This window comes from Thalassophryne amazonica, chromosome 15 (assembly GCF_902500255.1).
Source record: "Thalassophryne amazonica chromosome 15, fThaAma1.1, whole genome shotgun sequence".
Lineage (NCBI taxonomy): Eukaryota > Metazoa > Chordata > Actinopteri > Batrachoidiformes > Batrachoididae > Thalassophryne > Thalassophryne amazonica.
In genome coordinates, this window is record NC_047117.1 from 40,474,777 (window position 1) to 40,489,837 (window position 15,061).

General features: G+C 41.0%; 1 protein-coding gene across 1 annotated transcript in view; it reads left to right on the forward strand.

Moving 5' to 3' along the window:
- The window catches only part of cdk2ap2 (cyclin-dependent kinase 2 associated protein 2), a 133,099-nt gene extending 124,499 nt beyond the window's left edge, over positions 1-8,600 (forward strand). Inside the window, exon 5 of the mRNA XM_034188511.1 lies at positions 8,095-8,600. Within this exon, the coding sequence (XP_034044402.1) occupies positions 8,095-8,162 (68 nt within the window). The 3' untranslated portion in view covers positions 8,163-8,600. The remainder of the gene's footprint in view (positions 1-8,094) is intronic.
- The last annotated feature ends 6,461 nt before the right edge of the window (positions 8,601-15,061 follow it).

Below are 15,061 nucleotides of genomic sequence, written 5' to 3' on the forward strand. Positions count from 1 at the left end.
TCGAAAAAAAAAAATGTGAAGCACAAAATACAACTGTACAAATACAACTGTTAAACAACTGAAGTCATACATCAAGCAAGAATGGCAAAGAATTCCACCTGCAAAGTTTCAACAATTAGTGTCCTCAGTTTCCAAACGCTTATTGAGTGTTGTTAGAAGGAAAGGTGACGTAACACAGTGGTAAATATACCACTGTCCCAGCTTTTTAGAAAAGTGTTGCAGGCATCCATTTAAAAATAATTTGGAAAGTTTTTCATCCAACCTTGAGAATGAAATCAGCCCAGTTTCAGCTCTTGTTCAAAGAAGACAATTAGTGGTTTTATAGATATATTTTTTAAACTAATGCAATCCTACTCAAAAATGTTGGATAAAACAAAACTGTCATACAGAAAAGCTGCCTGCTTCACTGGATTAAAGGTTCAGTATGTCATTTTTGAAGAAGAGTGCAAATGCCATGTCCATCAAATATTCATGTGTTTTTAACCTTTTCAACATTATTTATGACCTTTTCAGTGTTTTTTTACTTTATTAACTTTGCGGGTGATAGAGTCCCCTGTCACAAATGCACATCGTTTCGGCCTGGTAGAAGTCACCCGTGGGCTTGGAGGGCTATCAGTAGGCATGTCCAAGGCTGAAAAATGGTTCACAATTGACAGTGGCGACTGTGATCCGAGTACCACAACCGGGCACCAGGCCCTACGTGATGTCTTTTGCCAAACAGTCCAAAAATCATCTTCTTTTGCCGGCGGAGCTAAGCTAGTACTAGCGGATGCACTAGCTGGCCCGACACTGAGCGCGTCCAGAGTGCCTGTGATATTTAACTCCACTAAAGTCAGAAGCTGTACTGACTTAGGGACATGGCTCACTAAAGGTGCTTTTCTACTACAAAGCTCCAGCACTACTCGGCTCTACTCTCCTCAGCTCTGCTCGGTTTGGTTCCAGGCACATTCTTTTCTACTGCAAATAGTACCTCTTCAACGTGGGCGGGGTCAGCCGAGCAAACTGCAGTGACGTCGTTTTATACGCGACATAAACATAAACAATGGCGGACTCCGTGTGTTTACTGCTATGTGAGTTTTTAAGAGAAAGTTGCTGGCAGCGAGACAAAACACACTTGAGAAGTACAGAAGACTTTGAGAATTCATACAACAATATGAAGATGAAGATGAGAAGATACAAGCTGCTAAAGAGACGAAGAGGCAAAGCATGACGGTAAGCTAATCGTTAGCTTCCTAAGTAGCTCGTAAATAATAAACTGCTCATCAATAATAAACTGACCGCTTTTTTTGCACTAGCGTCACTATTTCATAATGGATTTTAATAAATGTAGGCTTGTTTCAAAGCCCTTTGAAAGCTCTTTCCAATGCACCTATGCATGTGTGGGTTAAAAAAAAAAAAACTTTTATGTAAAATGCAGAAATTTGGGGAAATTACGACAAACTGTGCTGCTTTTCTCGCTCTATTGTCACTATTTGCTAACAGATTTTAATAAAAGTAGTCTTGTTTTAAAGCCCTTTAATTGCTCTTTCTAATGAACCCATACATGTCTAGTTGTTTTATGTAAAGTGTGGACATTTGTGGAAAATATTCTATTCTGTTCATTTACTGTGATTTTTTTCCCTGTCATCATAATTGTCGATGGATTTTTATAAATGAAGCCTTGTAAGTTGTATTCATGCTAATTAAAAGGTCTAACAAACCCATACATGTCTGGATAAAAAAAATCCTTATGTATTAAAATATTAATCTGAAGTATGCCTTGCCATTGTGCTCATTTACCTTGCTGCTTTTTCCACTGTAATATTACTGCTAGTCTTTTAATGACAACAACATATATATGATTTTTTACTAACATTTTATTACAAGTAGATATAAAGCCATTCAGAATTTATGACTTTTGACCCTCAGTCAGGGTAAACAGTACCTCCTCCATCCCCTCCAACCACACTGTTAAAATGGAAATGCCTCCTGTGACCACCATGAACACATCATATTAAACAACAGCTGCAAATATATATATATACATAAATATATTTAAACATTTTTGTTTCCGCATGTGAACACAGCTTAATGAAAAGAACTTATGGCTTTGAGTTATAGTCTCAGTATATTGATATTAAATTGCGACATAACGACTTTAAAATAGACATTTGTTTTACATAATTACATTAAGGCTCTTGTACAGTTCATTTTAGTATTGGAGAATTTGTTTTTGTGGTTCGTGCAGTTGATGATGAAGCACTGGCTGCCTTTTTTCTCCTCATATCGCTTCTGTTTAACAGGATCAAGGTCTCTCTCCACCCTCAGTAATGGCCGCCGTGCGGCACACCGCTAGTCACGTGACGTCCATTCCAGTCTCTATTTCCATGGACCGGCCAACTGACCATTGTGTGAAATGATTTTTAACCATTTGACTATTTAACCACTTGACCCTGAATTTAAGTAGATGCACACATGCATTTGTTATGATATGAACATGTGGAAAACAAATTATTATTTAGCAATTTATTTTTAGTGCAAAATAAATTTTCACTCACAGTTTCAATATGAGCATCCTGTCCTGCTTCAAAGTATAAAAAAAATGTCTTTAAAAATAAATCTTTCTCTGTCGTGTTACTGTTATAAAAGTGTATAAATTAACAAAAAAAATATCATTCAAAACAATGTAACAGTGAAAGTCTGAAAAAGTAAACAATACTTACAATACTTATAGCTGTTGTCGCGCACCTTTTCCCATTTGTCCATGTATTTTTGCTTTCTTTTTTGTTTTGTTTTTTTCGAGGAGGAGTAATGACGTTACAGACGTTCGTAGGTGTATCTGCAATGCCAGTGTCGGTATCAGCCATGCTGATTTGTTATGGTCGTCCGACGACCGTCGTCGGCTCATGATTCTCGTCCGGGATCTTCTTGCGAGCAGATGTCCCTCGACCAATGAGATAAGAGTGAATCTGTATCGTCAACTTGTGTCTGTCAGCTCATTGGTGAAGAGCAGGAGAGAGGCTGGTATCAAATTTACCGTAAGTTTCCATATAAAGCGCCAGTCAATTCCATTGACATTTTACAGACTTTTTGATTCTCACAGAAATACGGGACAAACTGCGTCCCGTTTCAGGTCAATACGGAACGCACACTTTTATTTCCAAATAAGGGACGATTCCGTTTTTCAAGGGACGGTTGGCAACCCTAACTGTTCCTCCCGAGGATTCTCAGAAAGTACAGTCTCTGCTGCGCCTTCTTTAGCAGCTCCTTGGTGTTGGCGCGCCATGTCAGGCTGTTCTCCAGCTCAATGCCGAGAAACCTGAACACCGGCACCTGCTCCACACAGACCCCCCCGATAAAAAAGTGGTTGGATGTCAGACTTGTTCCTTCTAAAGTCAACAAGAAACTCCTTTGTTTTGTAGTGTTAAGGAGCAGGTTGTTGACTGAACACCACTCTGCCAGCCGCTCCACCTCGTCCCTGTAGGCTAGCTCCCCTATGTCGTCTGAGATGAGTCCGACTACTGTCGTGTCATCTGCGAATGACACGACAATGAATTTGAAGTTCAAAATTTGACTCAATGAAGTTGAGCTTCAGCCTCAGCATCACTCAAGATGGACTGATTCGCTTGCTGGAACAGGCTCCTTTTTCTCTTGCCTGGACAATAATGAAGGTAGAAATGGGAAAGCAAGTTTAAAAAAAAACCCTTCAGTCTCTATATGATCATTCCCCAGAGTTTCAGTTATCTTGGTCACTTTGCATAAAAATTATGTTCTTTCAAAATTATCCTCCAACAAATCAGACCATTTGGAGCATCATTTTGAAAGAACATGACTTTTATGCAAAGCGACCAAGATAACTGAAACTTTGGCAAGGTCCTGCAAAATTTGCTGGACCTTTGTGGCATTTATTACAATATTTATGGGTTCTGGGTTTTTGTTTTTGTGTGTGTGTGTGTGTGTGTGTGTGTGTGTGTGTGTGTGTGTGTGTGTGTGTGTGTGTGTGTGTGTGTGTGTGTGTGTGTGTGTAGGGGGGGAGGGTCACCCTGTATATATATTGTATTTGGGAAAGTTACGTGATGTGAGACACGTTATTCTTACCAGTGATAACACATTGGTGTGTGGTGCTGGACGTTGATACAGATGTTGAAGCTGGTGTTCGAACCCTCCTCGCTTATGGAACTGGATTCTTCAACAAAAACACAAAATGGCGACATGTCAAAAAAAAAAAAAAAACACATCACCGTAATGCCACTAATTGAGTCAAATATACACATTTGTTGTCTTGCTGACTTTGAGGTGTTTTTCTGTCAGAAGTTAATACTTTAAAGCGGAGCACGGAGTTAGCTAGCTCGCTAGTTAGAAATCAGCTAGCTCACTGTGTCTGCATACATGAGACAACGATGTTACTTTAACACAAGTTTAGACTCACAATCTTCGTTTGTTAAAGTATGGTTCCCACCAATGGGTTAAGTAATGTTAAACGGTGCTTTCAAGCAGACTACAGTCACAAAAACACTTACCATCCGTCGCTTCCAACAAAGCCAAGTCGCAGTCATCCTGCCTCCGGGTGCTCGTCAGTCGGTGTCCGTAAACAGTGTTCCTGCTGTTGAACTGTTTGCAGCCCTTGCGGGCCGACCTACTCCGGTCATTGTGGTCCTGTAATCACTTTTAAGATTTTTCAGCTGTTTTCTGCGTTGCTGTAATGTCTGGTGAGCCGGGCGCGGCCAAAGACTGGGAGATTTTCTCATTTCGGATCGCTTCATCCACCTTTCTGTATTCTCTCCTCCACCACGAAACACAAACGTCCGCAACTCATCCACAGACCACGGTGTGGTTTTGTGCAAGTAAAAAAAAAAACTCACCGTGAAACGAAAGAAAAGGACGGTCGCTGTAACGCTGCTGTGACTATTTAAAAATGGCGGGTTTTGATTTTCGTCTCAGACGGCACGCTCATGACTTGTCCAGTGACGACATTCTCTGACCAATCAGTGGCCGGCAGCCTATTGACGTCACATTTTAGTATCGGCTCGGTTCGCTTGGAACCGCTCCTGAGCAGGTACTAAAAAAAGCACCCGGTACCAAGTACTAACCCTAGTGGAAAAGCAAAAAAACCGAGTTGAGCCGAGTAGTGCTACTTTTGTGAAGTAGAAAAGCGCCTTAAGAGGGCCACGTGCAAGATTCATGTAGAGTGCACGTCATGTAATTTGTGCACCAGAAAATCCAAACGTGTGGCAGAAGCTAATGCAAGCTTAACGAAAATGCTAACCACTCCTAAGATTCACACAGGTGTAAAATAATGAGCTAAAATTCTTAACTGTTGCACTTAAAATTAACAAAAGTGTTAGGCAACAGAAATAAAAGAAATGATTACAACCTTGTATTAATTTAGAAAAGCACCATTCAGTCCAGTCACCAAGGAGGCAGTCTGTCCACGACAATGTTGCCAGATCAGTGTTGCCCACTATTTTCAGCTTCAGATGTTTGTAACAAAAAGTCCTCATTTCTCCTCTTCCACTTTCTCTTTCTTTAATTCAGTTACTCAGCAAAAGTCTCCTCTTCAAGCTTCCTTTTCACAGGTCATTTAACAACAGTTCACTCACGGTACAAGGGATTTCTTCTCACTCCAGCCTCGGGAGTCCTTCCTTCCAGCCGCTCTCCTGCTCCACCCGGTCACGCTGTATGGCCGGCCCTTCCTGCCACCAGTCGCTCTGTTTGACGGCTCTCTCCCCTCTGTCTCTGGCAGGTTCCTTTTATTCTGTCCCCATAGCTGATGCAGTCAAGTACTTTAACCATCTTGATCTGTCTCCAGTGGATTGATGCATTTTTGGAGCTGTAGTCTTCTCCTCGGCAGTCATTTTGGGAACCATACAACGTTTCTGCATCACCAGTCCCCCTGATGATGTCACAGTATTGATTGATAATGCTCATGAGGTCTGAAAATTGAGGTGCTGTATAAGAAAAGGCTGTAATTCCCAATTGGATAGCGAAGTGCATCACTAAGGAAACTGATAGGATTTTCAGTACTGCATACTGAAGTACTTTACAGTGCATCCAGAAAGTATTCACACCCTTTGCTCAATACTTTACAGCCTCAAACCTGCCTATGATACCACAAGCTTGGTGCACCTATCTTTGGGCAGTTTTGCTCATTCCTCTTTGCATCACCTCTCAAGCTCCATCAGGTTGGATGGGTAGTGTCAGTGACCAAACATTTTCAGATCTTTCAAGTCGGTATGATGCCTGGTTTCCTCCAGACATGAAGACTGGCATTCGTGCCAAAGAGTTCAGTCTTTCACAGATCAGATCACAGAATTTTGTTTCTCATGGTCTTTGCAGCACCAGGCCTGATTGGTGGATTTCTGCAGAGATGGTTGTCCTTCTGTAAGGGTCTCTCCACAGAGGAATGCTAGAGCTCTGACAGAGTGACTATCAGGTTCTTGATCACCTCCACTACTAAGGCCTTTCTCCCCCGATCACTCAGTTTGACAGGCGGTCAGCTCTAGGAAGAGTCTCTGAACTTCTTCCATTAACTGATGGTGGAGGCCACTGTGCTCATTGGGAACTTCAAAGCAGCAGAAATGTTTCTGTACCCTTCCCCAGATTTGTGCCTCGAGATAATCCTGTCTCAGAGGTCTAGAGACAGTTCTTTTGACTTGATGCTTGGTTTGTGCTCTGACATGCACCGTCAACTGTGGGACCTTATATGTAGACAGATGTGTGTCTTTCCAAATCATGTCCAAGCAACTGAATTTAACCCAGGTAGACTCCAGTTAAGCTGTAGATACATCTCAAGGATGATCAGTGGAACAGAATGCACCTGAGCTCAATTTTGAGCTTCATGGCAAAGAATGTGAATGCTTATGTACATGTTATGTCTTAGTTTTTTTTTTTTTTTTTAATAGTTTTGCAAAAATAAAAAAAAACAAAACAAAAAAAACCCTTTATCCACATTCTCATTATGGGGTATTGTGTGTAGAATTTTGAGGAAAAACATTAATTTACTCCATTTTGGAATGAAGCTGTACAAAAAAAAAAGTGAAGTGCTGCGAATGCTTTCTGGATGCACTGTAAGTGACAACACCAGGACACCATATTAGGTTTGTATGAGTCAACACCAAGCATGCTCCCTCCCACACTACATCTCTCGAATGGAGAGTCGAAGAAGTGACCAGCAAACCACAATCACTGAAGAGGTCTGATGTTTGGTTGCACCATCAACATGTAGCACAACAAGATGGCCATGTTCACCACACAGACCTTGAAAATAAAAATTAATAAATGGATTAATATTTTTGACATAAACAGTGTTACTTCCATGTGTGTTTCTTTTTTTTTTTTGCGCACCTTTGTGCAGTCAGTGTGTGTTTTTTGTGTGTGTGTTGTTTTTTTTTGGGGGGGGGGTAGCAAACACTACATTGATTAACCACAGCAAAATTATGATTGAAAGAATTTTCACTTTCTTCCTTGCAAAGCTAGTATTATTTTCAAGACATTTCCTTGCAACAATAGATGATGATGGCATGCGTTAGCAGCATTAGCATTGCGTAATTACCTCTGATTACACCACTTGTCATCAATGGCTAAATAAAACTCAGAGTCTACAACCTTAAAAAGTGATCATTAAAAATCATCAATTTTCTAAATTACTGTGAATCAAATATTTACAGTAAAAAAAATTGTGATAAATTGTTACACTATATCATCCAGTCCTGCAATATTTTTAACCTCCTTCAACATAAACTAAAAGGCTCCATGTACATCTTTTTTTTTCTTTTTTTTTGTGTGTGTGATGCATTGTGGTAGTGCATAGAGTCAAAATTCCAAAATTGTGTCACTATCCAGCTGCTTATGGACCCGACTGTACTGTATGTCGTTGGTTGTAATGTTGATTTTTCATTCAGTTAATTATCAGTCTGATTGTCACTTTCAGTCAACTAACTGAAGTTTTTGTCTTAGTAGTAGTCCTATTATGATTTTGCCAATAGCAGTCCAACATACTTTTTTTCAGTTTCACTGTAACTGAATAACCCGTAAATTGCTAACAATTTAACATTTTCAGCCTTCTGTTGACTGTATTAATTTGACAGGCCCTTGCATCTTGTCTACCTTGTTCAGGTATCATCCATGCCCGTGCCCTGGTCAGAGAGTGTCTTGCAGAAACGGAGAGAAGTGCACGCACATAATCTTTGAAAAGGTCCCATTATCTGTCTTGTTTTTGTTTTGTTTTTTAGCCTGTCCTTTAGACTCTATTTTTAGTCCTTTTGTTGCAGTCCTCAATATTATTCACCAGTTCTACAGGCTTCTTATTGTTTTATAGGGTAAATTTTGCCATCTTCACTGTTTCCATATCCCGTTACTTGCATTGTGTTAACCAACAAACATTCTGTGCAGTTCTGTTGAATGTGAGGGAACTTTAGTTGAAGCAATTATGTTGATAAATTGTATTGAGCACCGGTGTGATGTCACTTATCTATAACAATGCTCAAATTGGTTCTGTACTATCTTGTTCAGAATTACCATTTTGTGTTTTGAAGACCAGTCTGAGTACAAAGTGTGGACTTTCCTCACCTTTGTGTCCAGTGTTGATGGAATAAACAAATGAGGTGAAATGTTTATATATATATAATATGTGTGTGTGTTTAATGCATCAGTCATCAACAGAATATTAATTTTGCACCTGCAGCACTTGCAGATTACACCACTATTCACAAAGCTTCCTACACTTGAGTAACCCAAGTGTAGGAAGCTTGGTCTTATGCACTGGAAGGAAAGTGGTTTTATAGCAAAGCGTCCACTTTTAGAACTCAGTCACCTATATACAGTTGTATGCAAAAGTGTGGGCACCCCCTGATAATTTTCATGATTTTCCTTTATAATTCATTGGTTGTCTGGAAAAAGGTGCTTTGCCCTCTTCAGGTCGGTGGAGTGTCCTTTCCTCAAGTGGAGGAGTTTAAGTATCTCGGGGTCTTGTTCACGAGCGAGGGACGGATGGAGCGTGAGATCGACAGACGGATCGGTGCAGCATCTGTAGTGATGCGGTCGCTGTATCGGCCCATCGTGGTGAAGCGAGAGCTGAGCACGGTGTCAAAGCTCTCGATTACCGATTGATCTATGATCCAACCCTCACCTATGGTCATGAGATTTGGCTCATGACTGAAAGAATGAGATCGCAAGCACAAGCGGCCGAGATAAGTTTCCTCCGCAGGGTGGCTGGGCGCTCTCTTAGAGATGGGGTGAGGAGCTCGGTCACTCTGGAGGAGCTCAGAGTCGAGCCGCTGCTCTTCCACGTCGAAATGAGCCAGCTGAGGTGGCTCGGGCATCTTTTCCGGATGGCCCCTGGACGCCTTGTCGGAGAGGTGTTCCGGGCACATCCCATTGGGAGGAGGCCCCGGGGAAGACCCAGGACACGCTGGAGGGACTATTTCTCTCGGCTGGCTTGGGAACACCTCGGGGTTCCCCCGGAGATGCTGGGGGAGGTGTGTGTGGATCGGGAGGTTGGGGCGGCTTTGCTGGAGCTGCTGGAGCTGCTGTCCCCGCGACCCGACTCCGGATAAAGTGGAAGAAAATAGATGGTTATCTGGATCAGAAATTTCAGTTAATCATATCATATAGCAGATGAACACACTGATATTTGAGAAGTGAAATGAAGTTTGTCGTATTTACAGAAAGTGTGCAATAATTATTTAAACAAAACTGGGCAGGTGCATAAATTTGGGCACCCTTGTCATTTTATTGATTTAATTATTGGAACACAAAATTGGTTTGGTAAGCTCATTGACCCTTGACCTCCTTATACAGGTGAATCCAATTATGAGAAAGGGTATTTAAGGTGGTCATTTGCAAAGGTTTCCCCTCTTTGCATCTCTTCCAATGAGTGGCAACATGGGAGCCTCTAAACAACTCTCAAATGACCTGGAAAAAAATAGATTGTTGAACATCATGGTTTTAAGGGAAGGATACAAAAAGATTTCAGCTGTCAGTTTCCACTGTGAGGAACATAGTGAGGAAATGGAAGACTGCAGGTACAGTACTAGTTAAGGCCTGAAGTGGCAGGCCAAGAAAAATCTCAGATAAGCTGAAGCGAAGGATGGTGATAACAGTCATAGTCAACCCCCGAAACTGCTCCAAAGAGCTACAACATGATCTTGCTGCAGATAGTGTCTCTGTGCATCGTTCAACTATACAGCACACTTTGCACAAGGAGATGCTGTAATGAAGAGGAAGCCTTTTCTGTGTGCACGCCACAGCATTCTGGAATGGCCATCTCAGTCCCCAGACCTGAATATTATTGAAAATCTGTGGTGTGATTTTAAGCGGGCTGTCCATGCTTGGAAACCAACAAACCTGACTTAACTGGAGATGTTTTGTGAAGAATGGTCCAAAATACCTACAACCAGAATCTAGACTCTCATTAGAAGCTATAGGAAGCGTTTTAGAGACTGTTATTTCTGCAAAATATCTACTAAATATTGATGTATTTTTTTTCTGTTGGGGTGCCCAAATTCATGCACCTGCCTAATTTTGTTTAAAGAACTATTGCACACTTTCTGTAAATCCTATAAACTTCATTTCACTTCTCAAATATCACTGTGTCTGCTATATGATACATTTAACTGAAATTGCTGATTCAACCAATCAATGATTTATAAAGGAAACTCATGGAAATCGTCAGGGATGCCCAAACCTTTTTCTACAACTGTATATAAATCATAAATGTTGGTATAGAAGTAAAAATGTATGTGATGTGCTGTAGCCAGAAGCAGACCAGCAACATTCATGCTGTTCTGGACTTGTCTGTCACAATATAGTGTTTAACCTGAAACTCGGCACAGAGGTATATACAGAACTCCAGCACCCACAGCAACATGTTGAACAGCGACACTTACTGCAAAGTTGTAACTTCTTCCTTTTATTATAGCACCAGTCACCTCAAAATAATTCTAACTTTCCAAATGATCCCTTTTGAACTCATTTTCTTTTTGATGTCTGAGGTTTGGCTTCATCAGAAAAGTAAGAAGCTCACTATTTTTCCACTAGCAACTGTTTCTGTAGAACCACTTGTAGAACCACTTTTAACCATCTTTCTGTAGAACCACTTGTCAATGATCTTATCTCTATAGCAGCATGTACTTCAAGATTTATTTTTTAATGATGAAACTCGACCAATAAATTATCCATTTATTAAAACTGCATCTATTTTCAAGATGTGATGCTTTATATGCCACAAAACGTATCAGCGAAGAATAGTTTCATAAACTTGGCATATTGAATATACCCCACTGGGATTAATTTTATATGAATTTAATATTTTGTAGACCAGAAAGTGTGGCTGGAAAATAAGTTTTGTTTGAAAGGTGAGCGAACTAACAAAAAACACTTGTTTTAAGGTAATTTGAGGGTATGCTTTGCACAAATAAAGTTTTCTGGAGTGTAAAGTTGCACGTTAGCTACCTATCAATCACAATATAATTAGGTCATAATGAGCAAGGTAAGTGCCAGCTGTCAACAAGACAATTCTTAAGAACCTGACATATGCTGAAATTTAAGATTTTTTTAAGTAACTATTTTTGTGTCAAAAATGTTAAAAAGGCCTAAAAATGTTTATGGTCACCTGAGTGACCCAGATTTTTTGGGGTGTTAGGTTTGTGGAAAATGAGTGTGTGGAGATGTTGAGAAAGACCAATATATAACTATTCTAACACACACACACAAACGTACGTGGCTCACAATATGCTAAACTGTTATGAAAGTGTAACACAAAGATCCATTTTTCAAGTTACATGTTTTTATTGCAAACTAGTTTGAAATTGTAGTACACATATATTTCTTTCATAAACCACAAAGCTCAAGATAACTCATTAACTATTAACTTTAAAAATTTCATTTTTCCATTATGGAAAAGTGAAATTAATAAGAGTATGGACCCTTGCAGGTGTTATTTTTCACGGACAATTCTCAGGTTGTTTTCAACTTGTTATAATTTCTTAATACATGTATCTTTTATACAAATTGACGATGTATATCGGAGAATACATATTTCAAAGTAGAATGCCCATCTAAGTGTAAATGTTAGCTATAGTTTATGCGACTTTTAACCATCTATATCTCCCACTTGGTTTTGACAGACGGCGTAACGTCCGCAAGGGTCATTTTTAATTTAATTTTTTTTGTACTTAAAATTGACTCAAGGGCCTTTTACTTTTAATTTTTCATTTCATGGGTTTTCTATTGACTAACGCACAACGCAATTGCCTTGAGGTTGGTTTGAAAAAAAATATGACGTGGTTGAAAAAGTGAGGTCCAATCGTGTGTGTGATGGGGAAAAAGTGGATTTTCTAAACTTTTCAATTTTTCTTTATTTTATGAGCAACGAAATACACTCAAATTATGCATACTATAAATACACATTAGTGTTAACTATCAGACATTTCTATTCAACAATCCATATTTAATAAACACATTCATGAAGTACCTCAGGTGTAATACGAGGTCTGTCAATAAAGTATAGGTCCTTTTTATTTTTTTCAAAAACTATATGGATTTCATTCATATGTTTTTATGTCAGACATGCTTGAACCCTCGTGCGCATGCGTGAGTTTTTCCACGCCTGTCGGTGACGTCATTCGCCTGTGAGCACTCCTTGTGGGAGGAGTCGTCCAGCCCCTCGTCGGAATTCCTTTGTCTGAGAAGTTGCTGAGAGACTGGCACTTTGATCAAAATTTTTTCTAAACCTGTGAGACACATCGAAGTGGACACGGTTCGAAAAATTAAGCTGGTTTTCGGTGAAAATTTTAACGGCTGATGAGAGATTTTGAGGTGATACTGTCGCTTTAAGGACTTCCCACGGAGCAAGACGTCGTGCAGCACTCCCAGGCGCCGTCGTCAGCCTGTTTCAAGCTGAAAACCTCCACATTTCAGGCTCTATTGATCCAGGACATCGTGAGAGAACAGAGAAGTTTCAGAAGAAGTCAGTTTCAGCATTTTATCCGGATATTCCACTGTTAAAGGAGATTTTTTTAATGAAAGACGTGCGGGCGGATTGCAGCGTCGACTCGCAGCCGCCGCGACGCTCCGCCACAGGAAAAACACCTCTGTTGGAAGCCTTAAGGACATGTTGGAACATGTCCAGCTGTTAAACAATTTCTCATATACTCACTCCACTGAAAGCCATCAAAAGCCGCCTGGATTTTGCAAATGGTTATCAACACGGAGGTGTTTTTCCTGTGCCGCCGCACCGCGCCGGCTGCGTCCCGACGAGCGGACCCATCCACACATCTTTCGTTAAAAAATCTCCTTTAACAGTGGAATATCCGGATAAAATGCTGAAACCGACTTCTTCTGAAACTTCTCTGTTCTCTCACGACATCCTGGATCAATAGAGCCTGAAATGTGGAGGTTTTCAGCTTGAAACAGGCTGACGACAGCGCCTGGGAGTGCTGCACGACGTCTCGCTCCGTGGGAAGTCCTTAAAGCGACAGTATCACCTCAAAATCTCTCATCAGCCGTTAAAATTTTCACCGAAAACCAGTTTAATTTTTCGAACCGTGTCCACTTCGATGTGTCTCACAGGTTTAGAAAAAATTTTGATCAAACAAAGCGCCAGTCTCTCAGCAACTTCTCAGACAAAGGAATTCCGACGAGGGGCTGGACGACTCCTCCCACAAGGAGTGCTCACAGGCAAATGACGTCACCGACAGGCGTGGAAAAACTCACGCATGCGCACGACGGTTCAAGCATGTCTGACGTAAAAACATATGAATGAAATTCATATAGTTTTTGAAAAAAATAAAAAGGACCTATACTTTGACAGCCCTCGTATAACGGTTTAGCATATTGTGAGCCATATATATATATATATATATATATATATACACACACACACACACGAGGTCTGTCAATAAAGTAATGGTCCTTTTTATTTTTTTCAATATATGGATTTCATTCATATGTTTTTACGTCAGACATGCTTGAACCCTCGTGCGCATGCGTGAGTTTTTCCACGCCTGTCGGTGACGTCATTCACCTGTGAGCACGCCTTGGGAAGGAGTGGTCCCGCCCCCTTGTCGGATTTTCATTGTCTGGAAATGGCGGAATGAAAAGGACTTTTTTCCATCAGAATTTTTTCAGAAGCTGTTAGAGACTGGCACCTGGAAACCATTCGAAAAATGTATCTGGCTTTCGGTGAAAATTTTACAGGCTTCACAGAGAATAAGGTCTGTTACTGTGGCGACCCCAAGTGCAAACAAGGGAGCAGCCGAAGGGACTTACTTTTACTACAGCTTTAAGGACCCCTTTAAGGACGCTCGCCGCGCTCCGAGCTGCGACGATGCGGCACAAGCCACCGGACCATTTCTAAACGGATGGCTCTGTGGATACGAGACCGTCATGTGTTCTTTCTCTGGTTATCACAAGAGCTGGACATCAGCCATTTTCCGGCAGATTTCACAAGAGATTTTGTCACGGAAAGCCGCACGGAGGCTTTGCGCGTCACGACCGATTCGCTGATGAAGCGAGACAAAGGAACACCTCCGTTTCGGAGTGATAAAGGACAAGTTGGGACATGCCCAGCTCTCCACAATTTCACTGATACTTACTGGACTGGTAAGCATTGAAAGCCGAGATAGACATGTCCAAACTTGTCCTCTGACATGCCGAAACGGAGGTGTTCCTTTGTCTCGCTTCCAAAGCAAATCGGTCTTTACGCGCGAAGCCTCCGCGCGGCTTTCCATGACAAAATCTCTTGTTAAAAGTGAAATCTGCTGGATAATGGCTGATGTCCAGCTCTTGTTATAACCAGAGAAAGAGCACACGACGGTCTCGTATCCACAGAGCCATCCGTTTAGTAATGGTCCGGTGGCTTGTGCCGCGTCGTCGCAGCTCGGAGCACGGTGCGCCGAGCGTCCTTAAAGGGGTCCTTAAAGCTGTAGTAACAGACCTTATTCTCTGTGAAACCCGTAAAATTTTCACCGAAAGCCAGATAAATTTTTCCAGGTGCCAGTCTCTAACAGCTTCTGAAAAAATTCTGATGGAAAAAAAGTTCTATTCATTCCGCCATTTCCAGACAATGAAAATCCGACGAGGG